The sequence below is a fragment of the Geotrypetes seraphini genome, chromosome 7 (assembly GCF_902459505.1).
Source record: "Geotrypetes seraphini chromosome 7, aGeoSer1.1, whole genome shotgun sequence".
Lineage (NCBI taxonomy): Eukaryota > Metazoa > Chordata > Amphibia > Gymnophiona > Dermophiidae > Geotrypetes > Geotrypetes seraphini.
The window spans coordinates 135835013-135848567 of record NC_047090.1 but is presented as its reverse complement, the minus strand read 5'-3'; the positions used below and the strand labels follow the sequence as shown (position 1 = coordinate 135848567).

At 44.5% G+C, this 13555-nt stretch overlaps 1 protein-coding gene across 1 annotated transcript in view; it reads right to left on the bottom strand.

The window, feature by feature from the left end:
* FRMD6 (FERM domain containing 6) overlaps positions 1–13555 on the bottom strand; it is a 171822-nt gene that overhangs the window by 29765 nt on the left and 128502 nt on the right. The window contains 5 exon segments of the mRNA XM_033950666.1: positions 2406–2451; positions 2453–2511; positions 2514–2586; positions 2588–2742; positions 10205–10379. Coding sequence (XP_033806557.1) covers positions 2406–2451; positions 2453–2511; positions 2514–2586; positions 2588–2742; positions 10205–10379 — 508 coding nt within the window.

The window sequence follows — 13555 nt, the reverse complement described above, 5'->3', positions numbered from 1 at the left end:
CTAAAGATGGAGGTTACTATTCAAAGCAATTTAACAGGCCAGAAAAGGCTCCTGCCTGCTTACATCACATTGGTTGACCCCACAAGTGGATCAGTGCTGCCTGAACCATCCGTTCTGACCACCTCGGCACTGTCTGGTTCAGTGCCAGGGGCGGAGCCAGGAGTTATGTGGGCCCTGGAGATATTCACTAGTGGTACTTGTACAACTAAATGGGCACGTTGGACCACATTGAAGTTATGAGGTGATAGGCTCAGGAGTAATCTAAGGAAATACTTTTTTTTATAGAAAGGGTAGTAGATGCGTGGAACAGTCTCCTGGAAGAAGTGGTGGGGACAGAGACTGTGGCATAGATGCACTAAGAGGATCAGTAAGACTGTGTGGGTCTGCTCTGATCCGATTTTTTGTCCGATTCAAAAAGAGCTATTGATGCATTAAAATGTTTGCATGCAAATGATTCATGAGGAGGTTTGTCGTAATCCCCGACTCTCCTGTCTGATTGATGGCTATGAGAGTGACTCTCACACATACGCACAGCTGGCAGGGGAAGCCCAAACAGCTTAGAGGGCAGGGAAAAGCCTCCTGTTACTCAGCTGTTCAGGGCAAGAAAAATTTTAATAATAAAAAAGGGCACAGATGCTCTGCGTGTTTCACATGCACAATATCTGCCTCATTAAAAAAGCCCTCCACCGATAACAGCCCTCCCCAATGAACTGACACCACAAACAGAACCCCCCACCCCCCCTGCGGTAGTGAAAATGGCAGGAGGAATGCCTACTTCCTCCTGCCATGCTGACTTCATCTGCTTGGGAGGGGCCTTAGGTGTCTGAGCCAATCAGGGCCTTGAGCCCCTCCCCATGCATCACATGATGCACTGCAGAGGGAAGGCCCGCATTTAGGATTGGCGGGCCCTTGAAGGAGGAGGGACCGTGCTTCCCCTCCTCCTTCCAATGGACAAAGGTACTGGGTGGTGAGTTCGGAGGAGCATCTGGTGGCAGGAGGGAGAGGGCATCCCCTTCGCCTTTTTTTGGGGGGAAGGGGAGGGTAGGAAATAGTTTGATGGGCCTCCATTGGTAGGAGGAAATGGGCTACCAATTATCTTTCTCACGGGGGGGGGGGGGGGAGATGCCATGGTAGGAGGAAGTGGGCATTCCTCCTGCCATTTTATGTTGCCACGAAGGGGGGGGGGGCGGGGCAGGATTAATTCATCGAGGGCCCCTAGGCACACAAGTACACTGGGCCCCCTACCCCGTCCCCGCCCTACCATGCGCCCAGGCGGCAAACAGGAAGCTGCGTCAGAGGGAAGCTTTGGGCAAGCAGCACCACTTGCACAATTACAGTTCCCATTGCTTTTCTTACCCACGTTGCTTGCTTGTCTTACTTTCCGTCGATGGGGGGTGGTTGCCGATCGGGGTGGGACCCACGTTGCCAATCGATGTTGAAGGGGCCCATTGCCGTTTGGAAAAAACAATGTTGATGCCTTCCTTCATCGGGCCCCTGACCATTTCGGGCCCTAGGCACATGCCTATTTGGCCTATTGGTTAATCCTCTTTGGGGGGGGGGGGGAGGGTTGGTTCACGGTGCCAGTTTGTTGGGGAGGGCTATCTTTGGCGGGGATGCTTTTTTTATTTTTTTTCTAATGGGACAGATATTGTGCATGTGTAACATGCACAGCTTCTGTGTATTAAAAGAAAAAGGGCTAAATAGGTAAGCGACTGGTCGCTTTTTTGGATTTCCTAAAAGCGATCACTTTTTTTTAGTGCATTGGGAAGCCTTGTTAGAGCATCATCGCTTTACTAGTTTACATGGCATTTTTAATATTAATGAGCTTATTTGCATGGTTGAATCGGGAATGAGCGATCGTGCGGAAAAACCACACGGTGAGCCGTTTTCTGCATTGGGTCGGCAACTGTGATTGTTGCTAAAGCTGTCAAAACAGGTTTTTTTGCGACGATTGCTGGCTTTAGTGCATCTGGGCCTGTGTCTGAATTCAAGAAAGCATGGGATAGGTATATGGGATCTCAAAAAAGAGAGAGGAAGAGATAATAGTTACTGCGGATGGGCAGACTGAATAGGCCATTTGGCCTTTATCTGCCGTCATGTTTCTATAAAATAGTCCTACCATGCCCACTTAACTATGCTGGTACAACATTGAAAATGGGCTGTACGTGTATAACTTCCAGGTGCCACCAAGGACCTGGATAGTCTATGCCTGAATACCACCTCCGATATTTTTAAGGACACATGTGAAATGGAAAATGTGGAATGGAAATAAGTCACAAGTCATATGTTCTGCAGCTTACAGGTAAAGCCTCAGATCATACGTGACCTTTCCTGCAAACTCATGTGCGTACAGATAATATGTGAGGTGCAGACGCTAGCCTGCAGAGTTTTTCCAAGTGGATTACCATCATCCTGTGAGTCATCCTCAAGTCTGTCTCTCCCACCACTTTCCCACCCCGGAAGTGTGGGAGCTGCCATGGCTGGTCATGGAGCTACAGGTTTTCAGCTTACGTGGGCTGCGGTCCCAGGGAAGCTGTCCTCTGGCCCCAGCTCTCTTTGCTTGGTGTCGGTCTCTATTCCTGACGTGTCGGGAGCTGCTGTGGCTGGTGGTGGAGTTGCGGGACAGGCGCTTGTGCTTGGTGCTGCCGGCACTGCTCCCACTTGCTCGGGATCTTTTCTCTAGTTGATCCATGTCAAGGTCCAGTGTGTCGCTGATTTATGACTCACGGTACTGCTTTTTCTCTGAAAGACACAAGCCACTTGGTAATCTTAATGACAAAAGGAGATTGCATCTTCAAAACGATATACAGGATGCCAGCCAGTCCCAAGGAATGCTACTAACATTATCAGCAGTGTTTATCATGAAGCATATGGGGACAGAATTTAAAGATCGCAAGATGGGGAAAAGGGAAATATGTAGGGACATTTAATAATAATCACTTTATTTTGTATACCGCAATGAGAGGGCATAGGGTAAAAGTAAAAGGGAAAGACTCAAGAGTAATGTAAGAAAATATTTCTTTTTGGAAAGGGTGGCAGACAGGGCTGGCCTAACTACTGGACCATGTGAGGCACTGGACGAGGACGCTGGCGATTTAAAGGCACCAAAATGCCCAGCCTCTGACATCGCCTGGTCTAAAAGTGAAGCCTTTTCTTCTTCTTCACCCCCCCCCCCCTCCAGGTAGCATATCTTTGATCCTCCTTTTCTCTCATTCTTCTGCGGTCCTGTAAAGTTTGATAGGCTGCCTTCAGCCAGCCCCTAGATCTTCCCTCTGCCACATCCCATCCACAGGAAATTGCAGCAGAGGAGGCAGGATGCAGCAGAGGAAAGACCCAGCAGCTGGCTAAAAGCAGCCTATCATGCTACTGCTGCCAGCAATAGATGTAAATTTTACAGAACTGCAGGGGAGTGAGACAAGAGCAATGCCAGGGGGGGGGGGGGAGGGAGAAGAGAAGGAGGAAAGAGAGACTGGGCTGGGGGAGTTATGGGGAGAGATTCTGGCTACTGGGCTTGATGGACCATTGGTCTGACCCAGTAAAGCTATTCTTATGTTCTTAGAGCTGCACAGAGGTCTCTTAAGTAGCTTGGGGGGTGGGCTAGTGAACCATAGAGAGGAGGATCCAGGCCCATAAGCCACTCTAACCACTACATTCATAGTGGAACATGTGAGTCTACCAAAAAAAAACCCCAAACCTTACTGTACTGCCATATAGGTGCCACTTGCAGCCATAAGGGCTATTGAGGTTATAGACAGGTGAGTGTAGTGGGTTGGGGGGGGGTGCTCAACATTACTTATATGGGAGTTCTGGTGAGATATTTATGTGGCACCCTTTTTGTAAAGTTCACAGCAGTGTCCTGTAAGGTGCCCCACTGCTCTGTTGCCATGTCAGGATGGCCAGTCCATCACACTGCTGGCCCCTCCCACGTCCAAAAGGTCTTGTTCTGGGTGTTTGAGATTTGGACGAATATTTGAACGAGAATGTGGTATAAAGCTAGATGTAGTGGCGGTCTGGACGATCAAACGCCTGGACGTACAGATGGATAATTTTCAGAAAAAAAGTATACTTATTTTATTTATTTAATTTTCTATACCGTTCTCCCAGGAGAGCTCAGAATAGTTTGGTTCATAGACAACGGCGCAAAAGACAAAGGCACGCCCAGACAATTGAGCGCAGCGTGGAGGCGCGCGCCGCTCAAAATTAGTGTTTTTAGGGGCTCCGACAGGGGGTTTTGTTGGGGAACCCCCCCACTTTACTTAATAGACATTGCGCCGGCATTATGGGGGGTTTGGGGGGTTGTAACCCTCCACATTTTACTGTAAACTTAACTTTTTCCCTAAAAACAGGGAAAAAGTGAGTTTTCAGTAAAATGTGGGGGGTTACAACCCCCCACAACGCGGCGCGATGTCTATTAAGTAAAGTGGGGGGGTTCCCCCCCACGCCCCCCTGTCGGAGCCCTAAAAACATTAATTTTGAGCGGCGCATGCCTCCGCGCTGCGCTCAATTGTCTGGGCGCGCCTTTGTCCCGGCGCGCTTTTGACCTGACACCGAATAGTTTATATGAATTTATTCAGGTACTCAAGCATTTTTCCTTGTCTGTCCTGGTGGGTTCACAATCTATCTAATGTTCCTGGCGCAATGGGGGGATTTTTCGAGAATGGACATTTGTGCCCTGCCGACTTTGGGCGACTAGCGTCCTACGTCCAAATTGGACTTAGATGTATGTTTTGATTATGTCTCTCTCTAGGTACAGTATATATCTATAAAATGATAAATTTACCATATATTATAATGCAAGTTTTCATTTTGAAGCTGGAATCGGGATCGGTATATTCTTACCAACTCTGACTTTAAACCAAATAACTTCTGACTCTGACTCCACAGGCCTGCCTATATCATCCCACAACCATCACCTCTATAATAATATTACAGTTCTGCAGACAGACACAGTTCCAGATTATATCATGATATTTAAAACATTTTAGCAAAGCACCAGTACAGTCATCCAAACTCAGTGCATCATTAGGAATGCAAAATGTCTCAACAAGAAAGCTTCCGATTTTTGGGAGCAGAAAACATTTCTCTGCTGACTTATTTCTGTGCAGGTAGAAGAAAAGCAGCGTAAGAGGCCCCCGATAGTCTGACAGTATTAGGGCATAAATGCACCAGGGACTCAGACATTGTCATTATCTCACAGAAACTGTGTAAGATTAATTGGATGCACCGAGCGTATCCTATTCAGAGAAAATATGAAACCTATCGAGCTCATGAATACATTTATGCACAATTTTATCACAATGCATAGATCAAAGTCTTTCTCTGTTGCTTCGCACAGAAGCCGGTTTGTGTATCATGTCAGACCAGGTTATTATCAGAATATGTTGTTGCCATTTGGTCTAGATTAACTGAAGTGTACTGCTGCACTGTCACATGATAATAAGCATTAATGCATGTTATTTACCACAGGGCCTGTTTTACCCAGTGGGAACTATTTCCTAATAATACACGATAACAGTTAGCACGCTTCAGTAATTCATGCCCTTTATGTGGGAAGAGAGACTCTAATGGAAGATTAGGCTCTTACCTCGATAATCTTCTTTCTGTTATAAGACATAGGAAACTGTACTGAAGTTGTAAACTTCGCAGAAGGGTGTCACTCGTATCTTTCAATTCTTCCCCTTCACCAGTGGAGAATAGCACCCTCTCCAGTTAATACCAAAGCAATTGAACTCCACTGAAACCGAAGGAGGGACCTGGGGGTCTTCCCCAGAGACAACATACATTTCTATCCTAAACTAAACTAAACTAAACCTTAAGTTTGTATACCGCATCATCTCCACAGAAGTAGAGCTCGGCACGGTTTACAGGAATTGGTAGAGAAAGAAACTACAATGAAAACTGGAAGGACTTAGAAAGAGATGTTTAGAGGGAATTAGTATATCGATGATGGAGGGATCATTGTATTTTAGAGAAGAGCCAAGTTTTCAGATGTTTTCGGAAGGGTTGGAGGGAGGTCAGGCACCGAAGCGGGGTAGTAAAGCTGTTCCAGAGTTCGATGATCCTGAAGGAGAGGGAAGTCCCTAATTTTCCTGCATGAGATATGCCTTTTAAAGAGGGGAAGGATAGTTTGAATTTTTGAGTGGATCTTTTGGTGTTGGGATTAGAGGAGTTCCAAGATAGTGGAAAAAGGGGAGGCAGGATACCGTGAAGAGATTTGAAGGTTAGGCAGGCGCATTTGTAGTGAACCCTAAGAATTACTGGGAGTCAGTGAAGCTTAGCCAGAAGCGGGGAGACGTGGTCAAATTTGCTTTTAGCGAAAATTAGTTTAGCTGCAGTGTTCTGGATCCGCTAGAGTCTGTGAAGGCTTTTCTTTGTCAGGCTTAAGTAGATGGAGTTACAGTAATCCAGTCTGGAAAGAATGATGGATTGTACGAGGACAGCAAAGTAACACATGAAAACCCCCCAATAATCAATCAGGAACACACAACATTAGGAGTATTCAGGAAACAACGGGCTGTGTGCAACTAGCCCTACTGCATAATAAACCTCAACGTTCAATAAACACAGTGTTACTCTTAATAAGCTCTTGTTCTGTAATCATTCTCTTTTTTTTTTTACATTCTCATCCAACTGACAGTGGAAGAAGTCCTATGTTGGATCCTAGGAAAGTCTGAAGCAGTAATCAGGTGAATTGTAAATCTGTACAGGGTGCGCAGTAAAGAATCCTCATATAACAGAAAGATTATTGAGGTAAGAATCTAATCTTTCATTCTGTTGCAAAGACATAGGTTTCTGTACTGAAGCTGACGTACCAGAGCAGGCCAGATGTCTAGAGAGGGACAGATGAGCCTGCCCGCAGCCCCGAGGACCAAAATGCGGCATCCTCTTGAGCCACCATATCAACTCTGTAGAATCCTGTAAAGGTATGGAGAGGAGACCAAAGTAGCTGTTCTACAGATTTCATCAGGTGAGTCTCCACTCAGGAGGTGGACACAGTTCTGGTCGAATGTGCTTTGAGAGAGATAGGTGGCTTTTTGCTTAAGTCAATATAGGAAGAAGAAATTACAATGCCAATCCATCTTGCAATCAAAACTTTGCAAGCTGGCCTGCCTCATTTTGATGGACTGGTCAGTACAAAAGTATAATCGGATAGACATGAATCATTGGTCCTTTCTAGGTAGTGAAGTAAAACTCTTCGAACCTCTACTCTCTGCCAAATTCTGTCCTGTCTAGCTGATCCCATAGGGTGAAATGTGGGCAAACTAATCTCTTGGTTGACATGAAAAGCTGAGACCATGTTTGGAAGAAAGGAAGGTACTGTTTGCAGTGAAACACCAACCTCTATAAACCCGAGGAAAGGCTCTCTGCAGGAGAGAGCCTAGAATTCTGAGATTTGCCTCACGGAGACTGGCCATCAGAAATACTGTTGATCATATGGTCCAGAAGAGACGCGTCTTGCAGAGGTTCAGATGGAGACTGGGAAAAGTCCTTCAAAATGATATTAAGATTCCAAGATGTGACTGAAGATGCAATCTGAGTGCCCCCCTGCAAAAACTGAGCATATCTGGATGAGACGCCAGCTATTTTTTTTCAGTCCAATGCGCAGGGACATCATGGACTACAGAAATTTGGTGACTTGCAAGGCTCTATCTGTTTCCTTGGCGCACCATAGCTAGAAATGTTTTCCAGATTTTAGCATAAGTTACAAATGTCGGAGGCTTCTTTGCTCTAAGAACAGTCGCAATGACTACCTCTGACTAATCCTTACATGTTAGAGTCGTACGCTCAAGGGCCTTGCCGTAAATCCAAAATGCTATGGATTTTCCATGGTGACTGGGCCCTGACTGAGGAGCCCCAGATGAACTGGTAGCTTGAGACATCTGCCTCTTTGTAGCCACACCAGATCTACATGCCAAGGTTGTTGAGGTCAAACTGAAGAAACCAGTATTACTATACCCTTGTGTCTCATGATTCTGTGGATGATCTGGTCCACCATGACCTATGGTGGGAATACATGGAGGAGACGCTCCATGGACTGGGGCTGAACCAGGACGTCTAGCCCTGTGCTTCCTGGTTTGGCTCTTCGACTGTAGAACTGAAGGGCTAATGCTAATGGTGTCTTATATATTGGTATTTGAATACTCTTTGTGACAGGGAACACTCCCCTAGTTCCAGGGTCTGCCAACTGAGAAAGTCAGCCTGGACATTCTCCATTTCTGCTACATGGGCAGCAGAGAGCTGCAGTAAGCAAACTTCTGTCCATCTGAACAACATCTGTGCCTTCAGGTGCAAAGTGTCACTTCTGGTGCCTCCTTGACGGTTCACATAAGCTACCACAGTGATGTTGCTGGAAAATACACTGACTGCTTTTCCCATGCAATCTAGCATTGGTCGTAAATATCATCTATGATCTGGAGGGGCAAGCCTTTCGATAAGGAGTCCACCTGAAGCCACAAGTTTAAGCTGTTCTTTGCCTGCCATGACCAAGGAAGTTGCATCTTAAGAGAATGCCTTTACGGAGACCACTTGGAATCCTGGAGTGGATGCATATGCACTCTCGAGCAGGGAACAACATCCCGGTGGAGCAGCAAAACTCAGGGACAGTGAAATCAAAATAATACGTTTATCCCAATAGCCACAAACTCATCAGTGTGTATTTTTACCTGTACGAAGGTGGACAGTTTTCTAATAGCCCATAGAGCCGGATAAACAGTCATTTACCTGAGTCAACATCTTTTAAAATTGTTATGAATACACAAAATATACATAACACCGATTATATATCTGAAAGTATGATGACCAAGTATGCTTTTTTAGAAGACTGACTTGAGAGGGATGGTGTTGTAATCATCATAATTGTTGAATTTAATTATCAATGTCATAGGGGGGCCATAAAGACCTGGAAGATAATGTGAGTGTGTATGTGTGTGTGGAGGGGTGGGGTGCAAAGGTTGAAAGATTGTCTAGGACACCTAATGCCCTTGCACCAGCCGTGCCTTTGTGTCTATAGCACAAAAAGCTTAGTAAAGCAGGCCCTGTATCTATTTATAAGTGCATTCATTATTAAGACCTTAATGAAGCAACTAATTTCTTGAAAGCACAGACTAGGAGGATGAGGTAATGACCTTAGACAAATGAGGAACCTTCTGCCTCCTGAGGAGAGCACAAAACATTCCTATGCAAACTTTATGTGCTTTACAACTTTCAGGCCAGCTGCGGGGTCCAGAGATGACATTTCTCCTCCTGCTGTGACCAAGTAAAAGCACTCTCCTGAGAGTACCAGAGGGAGGACAGCACAGTAGAAGAGGCAAAAAACTTTGGGCTAGATTCACTAACTTGCTGATCGTACACGTTGACAGAACCTAAAAGAAAAACCCTCAACCCCTATTTTCAGATTCTTTAATTGTCCATGCTGAAATAGTATTTTAATGGCAGGGCGCATCCACTAACATTACACGGTTACTGTTTGCTGTTTAATGGAGGTTTCCTTTTACTATTACCACTGCACAGTTTTTGCAGACATGAAAATAAGGAGCTGAACAGAATTACTAAAAGAAGAGGCAAGGGAGGCGTCTAGTCAGCCATGGAAAATTATCTTTATTCAAAAACACAAGTCCCAACAAGGATCCAAATTTCCGCATCCAACTGATGCCTTCCTCAGGGGACACAACTAAACATGAATAAGACAAAAGTAATTATAAAAACAAACATTGCAAGATATAAAAGATGTAAAAGTTTAAGAACATCCAAATAAATAAGTAAAATACTACTACTACTACTACTTTTAATCATTTCTATAGTGATACCAGACACATACATACATTTAAATATAAATACATACATAAGCACATCAATGGCTAATATACTTAAAAACCAGGAGACAAAATTGTCATAAAACTGGAAAACAAGAAACAGACCATAGGTAAATAACCATCAGAATAATTATCCATATATATATATATATCTCCCCTGGGTAAACTCAAGCATACATATGATGTGCATATGTATGTGTTTTATTTATTTATTTGGATGTTCTTAAGCTTTTACATCTTTATATTTGGTTTTATAATTACTTTTGTCTTTGAATAAAAATAATTTTCCTTGGTTGACTGGCTCCTTTGCCTCTTCTGCTGTACTATGTGTAGTCGCAAGGCAAAGGTTTTTCTTCTTTTCTCTTGTTGCAGAATTACTAAAAAGCAGGTACCTTCATTCTCCTCCAGCTTCCGGACCTGTCGCAGAAGCGGCTGCAGGTTCATGTAAAGACGATGGCTGTTACTCAGCAGCTGAAGGAGGTGCCGGGAGCGCATGGGACATCCTGTGTAATAGATGAGCTTCCTGGCCGATGGTAGCCCATCAGGCAAAATCTCGAATTTCTTACCCTGCAGAAAACAGGAAGCAGAACAGGAATCAGAAAAATTAAATCCCAGAAAGCATTTTCAGGATCAGGGCATCTCTGGCCCAGCATGTGCTGAGAGAGAGAAAGGATCCAGCTGTCTCATTGTATGTTGGTGAACGTGTCTAAAGTTTGCTCCATTTTTTATTCTCACAGCTGTCATTCATTTCTGGGAAAGAGTATCTCTTGCATATTAAGATTCAGCAATTTTTTTCCTGGCAGTTCTCTCTGGCTTCTTTTCTCTCCAGCTCAGTTGGAACCAGGCTAGGATCTGGCGCCATGAGTCTTCATTTACACGATACTCAAGTTGGCTCACTACAATGCCAGAGTAATGGAGCCTGCTCCCTTCAGAACCTTACAATCACGGACCATGACTCTGAAAATGTGGGCATCACTCCCAGCAAAGACCACACCTCCTCCCACAGGGGCTCTGAGCACTGCCTCTGCAATATCCCACTCCAGGAACTGAACTGAGGATGTTTTGCGCTGCACAGCTCAGCACTTACCATCTGAACCACCTGGTCAGCCCACAATTTGAGTGCTTAGAAGAAATGCATTACTGTGTGATGTATTTGTACCTAATCAATGGAAGCACAGTCAAGCTACAGACTGTATAATACAGTATAACAGGATTCTCTTTTTGTTTTGGTTAATAATTAACTCTACCAGGCTGGGACAAATTCACAAGCGGAAAAACGTACATTTTTGAACGGGACATCCAATTAAATTTTTTTTTTTAAAATTGTTTATTTGGATGTCTTTGCCACCAAAACGTCTAGACCTCCAGGACATCTAACTTTGTTTGCCGTTTTTGACCACAACAATGTCCAAGTTATAAATGTCCACATCAGCACCATTTAGATGTGGGAGGGGCCATCATTCTAATGGTTGGGCCACATAGACATATCAACAGAGCAGTGGGGCACCTTAGAGGTCACTGCTGCGAACTAAAGGGTGCCAGATATATATGTCACCATATACCCTTATAATTTATGTTGAGCCCTCCAAAACTCCACCAAAACCTACTATACCTACCTGTCTACTACCCCAATAGCCCTTATGGCTGTAGGTAGCACTTATATGGCAGTATAGTAGGGTTTTGGTGAGCTCATATTTGACACCTTAGATGTGATTAGAGTGCTTATGGCTCCTCCTTTCTATGGTTCACTAGCTCACCCACCTGGCTACTTAAGACACCTGTGTAATGCTCTACTAGGATTTCCCATATCAGATGTTGCTGTTCCAGAGACAGGTATGTACTGTTTCATTCAGACCTTTGGGAGGTGGGAGGGGGGTCAGTGACCACTGGGAGAGTGTGTGTAGGAATCATTATTTAATCCCTCCAGTCATTATCTGGTCAGTTTGGGTAACCCTTTTTGGCATTTAGATGCTTCCAAAATGTCTAAGTTCCATCCAGGACATCTTTGGAAAGGTTTGATTATCCCTGCAAGACGTCCAAGTCTAGCACATCCACAGCCTGCCCAAAGCATGCCCATAACATGCCTCTTAGCATGCCCCCTTAAAGTCTGGATGCACAGCAGGAGAAACGTCTTGCTAGACGGCCAGAAAAGTGTTTTTGAAAATTAGCACTTGGACGTCTCAGCGAATTGGACGTCCTAGTGCCGACTTGGGCTTTTTTTTTTTTTTTGACATCTTAGATTTTTTGATTATGCCTTTAATTGCCTCCCTCCCCAGAGTATTGGTTTTGGAGTAGCTACATGATGTCATTATCGTGCACAGGACACTTATATTTTGCTGGATCCAGAAATGAGACTGAAAAAGATCAAACGCAGGACAGAAAATCTTTACAGGATGTGGACAACCAAGGCCATGGACCTTAAAAATAATATAGACAGGTGTAGGAGGGAGGTTCTGGAAGACAAATTAAAGCCCTTACGTGGAAAGTTGCAATTCAGAACTGCCAGGGTAGCATTTTCGGAAATGCTCTTCCATGCACAGGAACCATGAGACAGGTAGAGCTACAGTCTCTCAATGTGACGATGCTGCAGGAGAGGAATTTAGATTTGTCTGGAAACGGGCAACATTCTAGGGAAGGAGGAGCCTATTCAGAAAAGACATGCTCCATTTTAGCAGGAATGGAATCAGGCTGCTGGTGCTAACCTTAAATTTTATCCACTTAAAAAGAGGAGGTGGGGGATGGGGATGGGGGAGCTAGAAGCATCGTAAGGATGGGACTAAAAAATGAGGTGATATTCAGTCACTTTCCACTTAGATAACTGCCCTAAATAACACAGATAATTAACTGATTAAGGTTAGAACCACAACTGAAAATCCAGGAAAATAGATAAGCAGAGAAGTCATATGCCTATCTTCATGCAGTGGCTGCTCCACTGAATATTGATATCTTTTTACCTCCATGAGCTTGATATAAAGCACCTTGACAGATGTGACACTCAACTGCTTGTTCATGCTGTTCTGTGACTGAATATTCCCTCATTTTTTAATTCTATGTAATATGCCATGTTAGGCACCAATTAAGTACCCAACTTAGGCGTTATTCTATGTGAGTACCTACATGCTTTAGAATTTAAAGGGGGCTTGCATGTGAGAGGGGCATGGGCAGGTCGCAACTTATGATGCTAAATTTATAGAATACTGTAAGTTGAGCACCTAGGTGCCAACACTTAGGCACTAACATTTATACCTGCCTTTTATATGGTTAAATGTTGTTGCCTAAATTGTCAGAGTCATGATAGCAACATGGCGGAAGAAAAAAGCTAAATGGCCCATCCAGTCTGCCTTTCCGCAGCAGCCATCCACTATCTCCTCCTCTCCCTAAGAGATCCCATAGGCCTCTCCCATGCTTTCTTGAATTCAGACACCGTCTTTGTCTCCACCACCTCTTCCGGGAGACTGTTCTACATATCTGCCACCCTATCTGTAAAAAAAAAAAAAAGTATTTCTTTAGACTACTCCTGAGCCTCTCACCTCTTAACTTCATCCTATGTCTTCTCACCCTGATTGTAAGGTTCTGAATGAAGCCAGGCTCCATTACTCTGGCACTATAGTGAGCCAACTGAGTACTGAGCAAATGGTGAATCATGGCACCAGATCGTAGCCTAGATCAACTGAGCTGGAGAGAAAAGGAGCCAGTCAGAACCGCCAGGAAAAAAATTGCTGTATTTTAATATGCATGATGAT